Here is an 11240-nt window from a genome sequence, read left to right as displayed (position 1 = left end):
GGACTTTGTTTCATTCTTCCTAATGCTTAGCATGCAGTATTCTTATTCTGCACATTAAGAGATGCTCATTATGTAAATTTTGAATGAATGGATACAGTTATGTGTATTTACTTACTAGTGAAGACTGAATAAATACATATGAAGATCTTAGAACAGTGTTTGCTACTACATACTTAAAAAACTGAATTATTACAAAATGAGCTAAGATTTAGTATAGAGATTAGAAAGCAATTTTTATAAGTTTGCCTTAAACTGACCCTGGAAAAATAGGTGGCAACTGAAAGAGTATACCTGATTAGAGTATTAATGAAGGCACAGGCAGAGGAATAAACATGATGTTTAAGTACACAGCTGACCTTTGAACAACAGTTTGAATTGTGCAGGTCCACTTATATTTGGCTATTTTTTAATAGTAAATACTACAGTACTACATGATCCATGGTTTGTTGAATCCATGGGTTTGGGGTAACCACAGATATGAAGGGCTGGCTCTAAGTTTTACTGGGATTTTCAGTTGCTTAGAGGGTCAATGTTCCAACCCCTATGTTGTTCAAGGGTCCCTGATAATAAACCTAAGAGCATAGAAAGGTTGTATACAATCTAACATTTGCTAAACTGAATTAATTCCAAGTGACATTTATCATTTTACATAAAGAACAATGTTTATTTTAAATCTACTGTTATAGGTTGAAGGAGGTTTAATAAAAGTTTGTCCAATAAATTGAAAGTACCTCGAGACTTACTCAACTTTGTATCCTTAGGCCCTCCCTACAACATAGTAGGCACAAGAAATAATATGCCGTACTGAATCCATAATAACTACTTAACTGTATCAATACACCAATATAAAAAACTTAATACAAATTTAAAACACACACATTTAACTTTATTTCATCATTCATTTAAAGCTTGATTTTATAAAACATAAAAAGACATTCTTAAGAGTTCTGTATCACAACAATTTGAAAAGTGGGAATATCCACAGCTTTATAGGCTCAAGTTACATAAATTAAACTCAAATAATTGGACATTTTTTCAATACGGAAACTATACAAATGAAATAAATGACAAGAGGATGCAATAGGAGAAATATTTCACTACTTATGGACTACCATTAGTTACTTTCAGGATGTAAATGAAGATTCTGAATATTCACATTTCTTTTGTTCTATTTTATATTTAAATATTTCTCTATATTCTGCGTCAAGCTACTTGACCAAAAGTCTGATTTAGAAAGGCATTTAGCAAAAGTTTTTCCACCTATGGTTACTACCTTCAAAGAAAGTAACACTGCAGTACTGAGGCAATCTGTGCAGTAACTTATGTCAACCCTATGGAAAGTCAGATAGGTACCAAAAACGAACAATTTTGCACAGATTCAGTAAAGTATCATGTTAAGTTTTCCTCATCTAAAAATTAACCAATGAAATAAAACATATCAACCATAGTTGATCTGACAGGAAAACCACATTTGAGAGTTACAAGCACGTTACTGTCCATATCTCATCCTCAGTCATTGACAGGAATTTTGTAGGCTACCATGCTATTTACTTTGTGAATTGTAGTAGTGAATGAACGAAGACGAACTTCCTCAGAATTGGTAATGAACTGTGGTCCCGACTCTTCCCATTTCTCAGGTACAACCAGATCTTTGTCTGTATAAATGAGGAGATCAAATGAACCTAGATTGGAGATAAAATCATTAAAGTACATTATTTTTTTCCTAAGTAGAAGAACCCTCCTTGTCTCTCTCACATTTTGAACCACCCACAGTATTAGAAAACATAGTTTAGCCTGGTCTGTAATGACTAGTCAATTGCTTTTCCTCAATAGAAATTTACTGTATTACAGAAAATATTGCACTTCTTTTATCTTATGAAAACTTCAAGTTTGCTCTTTTTTAAAAGAGAAAACCATTATCTGCAGAAAGTATGGAGTCAATCACACAGGATAGCATAAAGGTAACCTGAAGGAAAGCTAACATCTAGGCTCTGTGACTGATGTAGCCTGAGGCCTAGAGCAGTGTCTCGCATATAGTAGACATTCAGGAAATATCTGATAAGGTAGAAAAGCAAGACAGTTATGGCTAGCCTTAATATACATAAAAAATTAAGATAATGCACGGGATTACATTAAGACATCCAAGAATGAATATGTGGAATACTTTCATTCCTTTCCTTTTCAGAATTTCTAAATGTCTAGAACGCATATAACACTACTTCTGCTTTATAATGTGTTTTTCATTTTTATTGTATAATATTAATTAAGAAAAAATTTAATTGCCAGGGGCCAGCATGAGGAACTCCGCCCATGGCAAAGGTCATGAGGAAGGAGGCTTGGCATACGCAAAGGCGTGATCAAGCCTCAGGAAACCCCCTGTTCCCGAGCATCTAACCCCAAAACCAGAGTCTGTTTTATGCTCTCACCTACACCTCTGACTTTACGGGGGGCTCTCCCCCATAACCGTTTCTCTCGGAGAAGGAGTAAACGTGCAGCTCCAGGGCAATAAAAATTCCTGGGCGTGACAAGAGTGTTTCAGCTTACGGACTCCTCTGAAGGTTATCTAGCCCACCTGTATAGGTTCCTCCGGCCACATGTGATTGTTTATAGCCTCTCAATCTGAGAGGCACAAGATGTTTGAGACTTACTAAAGGCAAATTCTTTTGGGGAGTTAGAAATTATTAGTATAGTGGGTTGGTTAGGAATTATATTGGTGAAGTTTTTCATTTGTTGTGTCAATAATTGCTGCTAATCCCCTGCCCTGGGTGGGACAAGGGTGTCTTAGGTCAAACCTCTCTGCTGACAGACTAGCTTGTGCGACAGGATTATCCATACTCCTGCCACTACACACATGATTGTTTACTACCTCTCAACCATAAACAGCACAGAGAGTTTTGGAGTATTTTGAGAGTCTTAATTAGCATAGGGCTTTTCTCATTGTTGAGTCAATGATTGCAGCCAGGCCTCTATATCCTTAGGCACCCGGGAATATATTAATCAATGTATTTGGAATATAGAAAAGGAAATATAGTAGTTTTTCATGTTAGCAATACTAGACTTTTTGAGTTAATGGATTTCTCTTTTGCAATAGATCACTGTACTTTGTTATAAATCACTGTGTCCTTGCTATGTCAAATGTAACTTTATCACTATCTTAAGACCAAACAGATCTTAAGAGGAGCATTGGTGAAAGGATTTTCATTTGTTGGGCTGATGTTTGCTGCTAAATCTCCATATTCCCTGCCCTTATAATGAATATAACTAGCATATAGGAGAAATAAGCATTAACCTTTAAGTATATAGGAGAAATAAGTATTAACCTTTAAGATTAATCATGTTAACCTTGGGTTAAATAAATTCCTTTCTTGATTGTAACTCACTACATCCTCACCCTATAGGAATGTAACTTTATTTGGAGGGTGGTGCCTGGTTTAAGAAAAAACACGCTTGGAAAAAATAAGTTTTAGGTTATCAGAAAGAAAGGATCGTAAAATCCCTAAGACCTTTTTATGTGAAGCACCTGATTTTGATAAAGGTCAGGACTGCTGACCCCCACATGACTCTGTATTCATCCCTATGTGTAACAAAAGGTATATAAGCAAACCCCAAAATAAAGAAATCGGATCAGTTTCCAGAAAGACTGATACCCCCATGTCGTTCTTTCTTGCTCCTCGTTTTTCTGGCTGAATTCCCATCTGGAGCATGGATGCTATTCCACGTAATCCAAGTTATTCAGCCTCTTTTTCTCCACTAATCTTCCTACTACACTATCCGTTTCTAATCTCTCTATATATCTGTAATTAAATATGTATTTTTCCAAGGATGCCAACTCCATCCCCACCTCTGAATCACCCTGGATCCACCAGGGCTGGACCCTGGCATTTAATAAAGGGCTAATTCTTAAAATAGTAGCTTAGTCTTTTCCCTGACAAATTTAAAGTCAATGTGAAGTTGTATAATACTTACAAGAAACTTCCAACAGTGGCAGAAATGTTACTGTAGCTGTGATCTGTCTGATCACTGAACGGATTTCATCTTGGATAGCTTTCTGAGACTTTTCTCTAGGTGCACTATTGAAACCAAATCAATTTAAGTGTTAATAAATTATTTAAAACATTGGTAAGACTGATTAAATGTTTCCAAGATCAAATAAGTAATACATTAAAATGGAGTGTTTTTTTTGGTAAGTTATATCATTAGGGCCTATATACCACAAGAGGCATATGCATTTTATTATTTATCATTCCAGTCATTTTCTAGGGGTGGTCTTAAAATCAGGTCATTTGGTATCAGATAATCAGAAAACTGGCCAAGTGCTTCAAGTTAGGAAAACTACAGTACCTTTCAAAAAATGAAAATTATAGTACCTAAAATATTTTGTTGGTGCATTTTTCCTAATGCTTAATTCCCTACTGCCTCAAAAAAGATATTAAATTAAATATCAAATTATTCTTATAAGCTAAAAATTTCCTAAAAAACCCAAAGGCTTCAGAAGCAAACTACATTTCATTATGAAAAATGATTCTGAATTTACCAGTAAGCAAGCCTAGGACAATGCTAGACATGATCATATGAGCATTTCCCATTCAGGTGCTCTGGAAACTTTTTTATGAAGTGTCTTAGAAAATTTGGGGCATTCAATGAAATACAATAGAGCTGAATCTTAGGCTTGGGGAATCTAGGAAAATCCCTGATGGTTAAAAGTACCTTTAAACAATTCACTAAACGGACCACCAGGTACATACTACCATAAACACTGAAGGGTGAAATTCACCAATTTACACCATAGGCAATTATGTTAAAAGTACATTATCTATATAAGACAGTGAACTATTCTTTGCCACAGAAGACTAAGGATCAAATTAAACATCCTAGCCATTAAAAAGAATACATTTGAATCAGTTCTAATGAGGTGGATGAAACTGGAGCCTATTATACAGAGTGAAGTAAGCCAGAAAGAAAACGCTAATACAGTATACTAACACATATATATGGAATTTAGAAAGATGGTATTGATAACCCTGTACGTGAGACAGCAAAAGAGACACAGATGTATAGAACAGTCTTTTGGACTCTGTGGGAGAGGGCGAGGGTGGGATGATTTGGGAGAATGGCATTGAAACATGTATAATATCATATGTGAAATGAATCGCCAGTCCAGGTTTGATGCATGATACAGGATGCTGGGGGCTGGTGCACTGGGATGACCCAGAGGGATGGTACGGGGAGGGAGGTGGGATGGGGGTTCAGGATGGGGTACATGCGTATACCCATGGCGGATTCATGTTGATGTATGGCAAAACCAATACAATAAAGTAATTACCTCCAATTAAATTTATATTAAAAAAATAAACATCCTAGAAAAAAATTGTACTTTATATGAAACTTGTTCCATATAATTAGAACTCATTTGGTAAAGAACATAAATTTAAAAACATACGAAAATGGAAGTAATTTCTACTTACCTGTCATCTTTTGCAGTCTTATCACACTCAATATCAAACTGCCATCTTTCAAGGACCTCTCCACTTTCAATATTTGAGATGACTACCACCAGTTTCTGAACTGAACACTTGTATAACCATTCTGCAATATACAAAACAAGGCATCTTTTTTAGTTCACTGCATTACAAAGCAACTCTCCTCTCAAGACCAACTTCGTATCCTCAGCAAACTTCTCCCACTGCTACTTTGGTTCTCCTCCAAACTGTGCAGAAAATTTGCCCCATCAATGGCCTAGCTCCCGATTTCAGATTCTCAGTGTTTGTGCCAGGTATAGCACTGGGTGCTAAGACAGTGAACACGAGGTACTTCCATCGTAATCCAAGGGAAGGGTGAAGGAGATGTCATTAATCAAATCACAACAATAAATTCGAAATTATAACTGCTGTAACTGCTATGATGGTGCAGTTTCCTATGACATAATAGCGATTACCTATGATGGTGCAACATATACTACAATTAAAGCACAGAATAGGAAATTCTGACTCAGGGGGGTTTGAGTTTTGTTCTAAGAGACAACCGTATATGTATGCAAAACAGGAAAGAGGGTATAGGTTTTAAAATATGAAATGATGGATTTATTTTGGCAGTGTGAGGTCTTAGTTGTGGCATGTGGGATCTCCCTGCTAAAGGTATAGGTCTTAGACACAAAACAGAGCACTGGATCAGAGGACTGAAAGGAGGCCAATACAACTGCAGTTTAAGAAAGGGAGGATGAACAAGGCTGGTCTGACAAGATAAATGGGCCAGACCACACGAGGTCATGAGAGCCAAATTAAAGATGTGACACTCTAAGAACTAAAGGGGTCATTACTGTGTTTCAAGCAGCATATGATGTGATTCAAGTTGTATTGGAAAACTATCCTTCTTGGCCTCTAGGCAACATCCATAGTTGCCTAGAGGTTTCATACCAAACAATCTGAGTGCAGCCGTATGAATGACTATGGGTGGCTTAGCTCTGAAGTTAATGGAAACGCAATGATGTAATCTGAAAATGAAGCTAGTTGAAACAACAAAACTTCCCGTAAACTGGAAGTAAACAGGGGATCTAGGGCACTAATTCATGCATAACTCCAACAAGAGCTAATAAAGACTTGGAGAAGATATACTGGTAGAGATGAAGCAGTAGACAGATTCAAGAGACTTCATGGTTAAAACTGTTAAGACTTATTGGATTACCTCAGGGTAAGGAAGAGGAATGAATCAGGGATAGCTCCCAAGTTTCTGATTTATATCAGTAGTCGGATGGTTGATCCAGTCACCAAGAGGAAAGAGAACTGAAATGGAGATGATCCTAAATTCAGTTTTTAATATAGTGAGTATGAAGTAGTATATTATATAGCTGCATAAAGACATAAGGGGGCAATATATGAGCCAAGAGTTAGGAGAGGCTTTGGTTAGATATTGGTTCATGAGTCAGATACACAACTTGTTACTAGAATTATGTACATGTAAGAGGTCAACTAGAGAGAGATTATAGTAAGAGGGCCTCAGGCTGAGCCCTCAATCTTAGAAACTGAGAATACTTTATTCAGGCATCGGCAGGTTTTTTTTTTTTAAAGAGACAGAAAATATTTTAGAAATACTGAAGTCTTATGGGTCACCTACGTTGCACAGTCTTCTTTAAAATGTAATAATATTCTTAGCTTGCAAGCAGTACAAAAATAAGCCACTTGGTGGATCTGGCCTGTTGGCCTCGCTCACCCCTGGCATATATGAACGACTTTTACCAGTTTACCTGTGAAAAAGAGATTGAGTGGTAATTTGAAGATATGGGGAAGTTGGTGATTTTTTTCTCTCTTAAAAATGGAAATGAAACCAATGGGAATAATCCAAATGAAAACAAAGAAATTGACAACGTAAGAGAGAGGAAACAGGGTTAAGTTCCTAACGCTAGAGAAGTGGAATTTAAAAGTGGAATTGAATAATTTGCCTGTAAAGCATTTCCTCCATTTTAACTAAAAGGGAGAAATTAAGTAGGAAAGTGTAGATACCTCTGACAAGAAATGTTATTGGTCTCAAAGGACACAAACCAAAAACCAGTAACTTAGGCAAGGCTGGCTTGCTACTTCTTCAGATGAAGATGAAGACATACATCCATAGTTGCCTAGAGGTTCCATACCAAACAATCTGAGTGCAGCCGTATGAATGACTATGGGTGGCTTAGCTCTGAAGCTAATGAAAACGCAATGATGTAATGTGAAAATGAAGCTAGCTGAAACAACAAAAGTGATTCATGACTTTTAAAGTTAAAAAAAAATGCGGCTGTAGTATTTTTAGAACTAGTATTTTGGAAGATCTAATGGGCAGAAAAGGAGAAACATTTTACAACACAGAGAAATTAGAAATGAGAATCCTAAGTGTAGAGAAATATGAAAAAGAAACTAGTAGAAATTCTAGAAATAAAAGGAATAGATGGAGCTACTAATCCAACAATACTGCAACTTCTTGAGCTACAAGAAGAAAATGAGTGTGCAGATTGAAAAGGCTTACTGACTCACAGGCGTGATTAAAAAAAAAAAAAAAGAAATGGAAACAGGTGAAAAATAAGAAAATTCCAATGAGTGCTGTTATTTAGTAGTTCCTTCTTTTTAAAGTTTAGTTCCCTAAGTTGAATCTGATTTTAATTCCTTCATCTTAATATATACAATGATGGCTTCAGACTCCAAGCAGCTACAAAAAATACATGCAGTGTATTTTTCTCAGATAACGAATGCCATCATAATAACATAAAATTCCAATGTGTTCTATCATCCCTGAAGGAGTTGATGGAGATTGTTTTGTTAAGCCATATCAGATTCCGAACCTTAAAATATTCAGTCTACTCAAAAGTGGAGGAAGGGTGGGAATTCTTTTAATTTGTATGTTATTTGCTTCCCTTCCAATTAGTTCACTGTATCTGATATGGTAGTGCGATTTACACTACCCTGTGCAGAGCTGAAAAATGACCACCAAGAAGCTAGAAAATGTGTGCTCCTATCCAACTCTACAACCCAATGGACTGTAACCCGCCCGGCTCCTCTGTCCACGGGATTATCCTGACAAGAATGCTGGAGTGGGTTGGCATTTCCTCATCCAGGGGATCTTCAGACCCATGATGGAACCTGAGTCTTTTGTGTCTCCTACATTGGCAGGTGGATTCTTTACCACTGAATCACCTGGGAAGTCCCGAGGATCCTATTCACATAAAGGCCTGCAAAACTCAAAACTGTGTCCAACAATAAAATACCTTTTAGTTGATCCACCACATTATTTAGGTATTTTATGAGCTCAGGATCAGTAGTTACAAGCAAGGTGAGTCCATATTTCTGCACTCGAGTAAAGGTTTCCGATGGATATATGCCACGTTGATATAAAATACTGTTGATACCAAATGCTGAAAACATAAGAAATATTAAAGTCATCGTCACGTTGTAACTTTGGGGGAAATAAAGCATATGTAGATGGGGCTATGGTTTCATTAACAGTGTAAAGTTATAAATGTCTAAACACGTGTTTGTGTTTTGATGAAAGCCAAGTAGGTACAAAGTGGCATTAAAAAAAATCCTTAAAATCTTGCGTCTGATAGCTGCATTTATGTGGCAACAGAAGAAAAATGCCAAACTGCACTAATCTACCAGTGCCAAATTTCATTTCATTGTAAAACAAGTTCAAATGCCTATTTTATGATTAGAGGGTGTCAAAACAGGCAACTGACAGACGGGTACCAAGCCCAGGCAGGCCTCTCCCCGTCTCTTTCCTCCTCTTATCCTCACCGGTCCTGCCAGGTTCTGACAGCAGGTACACCTGGCCGAGCTCAGACGTCTAGCCCGTCCTGGTCCACCCGAGGCCCCTCGCCGTTGCGGGGGCGGGGGCTGTGGGAGGAGCTCTGCACTGGAAAGAAACCCTCCCGCGAAGGGGACTTCGCAAGGCGGCACTGCGGCCGCAGCGCCCGGGCCGCCTCCTCCGCCGGGAGCGACGCGAGCGGAGGCGCCCGCCGCCCCACTTCCTGATCCCTCCTGCCGGCACCGGAGGCCGCGGTACAAGGGCCGGGATTCGGGGCCGCTCCGGCCGAGCCGCGGGCCTGCGGGCGGCCTGCGCTCGGCTCTCCCCGCCCTCCGCCCCGTGCGAGGAGGACTTACAGAAGAACTCGGCCACGATCTCGGCGCTCCCGCGCAAGGTGATGCCTTGCTCCCGGGAGAGTTGCAGCGCCATGGCCAGGCCCACGGATGACGGGACGCGCTTCCACCCAGCAGACAGCGACGCCAGGGGCTTCCGGAGCAGTTCCCCGCCACTCGTTTCAAAAGGAACGACGCAGGACGCCGTCGCGCCCTTTGCGCAGGCGCGAAGGCCACTAGACCCCGCCTGTCGCGCCCTTTGCGCAGGCGCGAAGTGCCTCTAGACCCCCGCCCTGCGCGGCGGGGTCCGGCCAGTTCTCTCCGCCCCTGCGGGAGCGACGGTTCGCGCAGGCGCAGTGGGGAGGCGTGGCGGCGCCGTTCCCGGGTGGTGACAGCTGTCTGGGTTCTTGCTGTAGTTGTGGGCTGGCTGGCGGGCTGGCGGCTAGCGGGCAAGACGGTAGGTCCAGGTTTCAGTGGCCGCTCTCTGGGTCTGCGGACAGAGCGACCTAGGAGCACAATTCCCGAGTTTGAAAGATTCTTTGAAAGTGTTATGAACTGTCCGCCACCCTGAGTGGCCCCAGTGATCCTTAGTCAGCGGTCGGAACTTGCTAGGTGCTCTGGGAGTTTGCTTCCCTAGTGGCTCAGACGGTGAGGGCTCTGCCTGCAATGCCGGAGACCTGCAATGCACGATTCCTAGGTTGGGAGGATTCTCTGGAGAATGGAATGGCAAAGCACTTCAGGATTCTTTCCCGGGGAATTTCATGGGCAGAGGAGCCTGGCAGGCTGCAGCAGATGGGGTCACAAAGAGTCTGACGCGACTGAGCGCCTAACACTTTCACTTTTCTTTCGAAGCAGCTGCGTGCCGCAGGTTTTAGAGGTATTACTGTGCCGGCGTGGTGTTTTTCCTGAGAAATTGGGCTAGGTCTGAAAGGGACGAACGGAATCCCTTCTTCTGTCCCCTCGTCCTGGCTCAGCTCGCTTCTACCCCCGACCCCGCTGCTAGGCGGAGCCTGGGGGCAGCAAAAATCTGCGTCTGATAGTCCAGCCTCTACTCTGTGTACCCCGCCACCCCTAGGCACCTGGTCAGGGAATAAAGTCCTCTCACCAAAAAGGCTCGTCAACACTAAAGAGCTTCTCAGTGAATTTTGACTCAAATCCAGTGGCTTTTAATGTTTCTATGAGAAGTAGTAAGCAGATGTTGTTTAGTCGCTAAGTGGTGTCTGCCTCTTTTGCGAACTCATGGGCTTGTAGCCTGTCAGGCTCTTGTGTCCATGGGGTTCTCCCCGCAATAATACTGGAGTAGGTTTCCATTTCCTCCTCCAGGGGGTCTTCCCCCACCCAAGAATCAAACCAGCTTCTCCTGCATTGGCAGGCAGATTATTTAACACTAAACCACCAGGGAAACCCAATTAAGCAGATAGTGCACTACTAATGTCATGTCAATTGTGAAGCAATTGTATTCCTACAGCAGGTGGAGTAATTATTTGTGAAATGAAGTCTGAGAAACCTGCCCAGATGTAGTTATTTAATTTAATTAATTATTAAATTATGAAAAAGTGCCTGAGTGTATTAGTTTTCTATTGATGTGTAACAAATTATGACACATTAGTGGTTTAAAAACAACACCACTGCCCATTAGTC

At 40.5% G+C, this 11240-nt stretch overlaps 1 protein-coding gene across 1 annotated transcript; it reads right to left on the bottom strand.

The window, feature by feature from the left end:
- Positions 1–864: 864 nt before the first annotated feature.
- On the bottom strand, positions 865–10663 carry MAD2L1 (mitotic arrest deficient 2 like 1). The gene is made up of 5 exons (XM_069592946.1): positions 9624–10663; positions 8732–8878; positions 5466–5586; positions 3967–4070; positions 865–1682 (listed from the first exon to the last, which is right to left on the bottom strand). Exons 1-5 carry the CDS (start codon positions 9694–9696, stop codon positions 1510–1512), a joined length of 618 nt encoding a protein of 205 aa, XP_069449047.1. The 5' UTR covers positions 9697–10663; the 3' UTR covers positions 865–1509.
- Between the last annotated feature and the right edge of the window lie 577 nt (positions 10664–11240).

This window comes from Ovis canadensis, chromosome 6 (genome assembly GCF_042477335.2).
Source record: "Ovis canadensis isolate MfBH-ARS-UI-01 breed Bighorn chromosome 6, ARS-UI_OviCan_v2, whole genome shotgun sequence".
Classification (NCBI taxonomy): Eukaryota; Metazoa; Chordata; class Mammalia; order Artiodactyla; family Bovidae; genus Ovis; species Ovis canadensis.
The sequence above is the reverse complement of the archived record's forward strand: the minus strand, read 5'-3'. Positions and strand labels throughout refer to the sequence as shown.

Excerpts from the sequence above, each read along its gene's own strand:
- MAD2L1 (XM_069592946.1), bottom strand. The coding sequence starts at position 9,696 with ATGGCGCTGCAACTCTCCCGGGAGCAAGGCATCACCTTGCGCGGGAGC. Across the intron at positions 5,587-8,731 it reads TGTGGTGGATCAACTAAAAG|AATGGTTATACAAGTGTTCA; the intron begins GTATTTTATTGT and ends TGTATATTGCAG. Across the intron at positions 4,071-5,465 it reads AAGACTGCAAAAGATGACAG|TGCACCTAGAGAAAAGTCTC; the intron begins GTAAGTAGAAAT and ends TGGTTTCAATAG.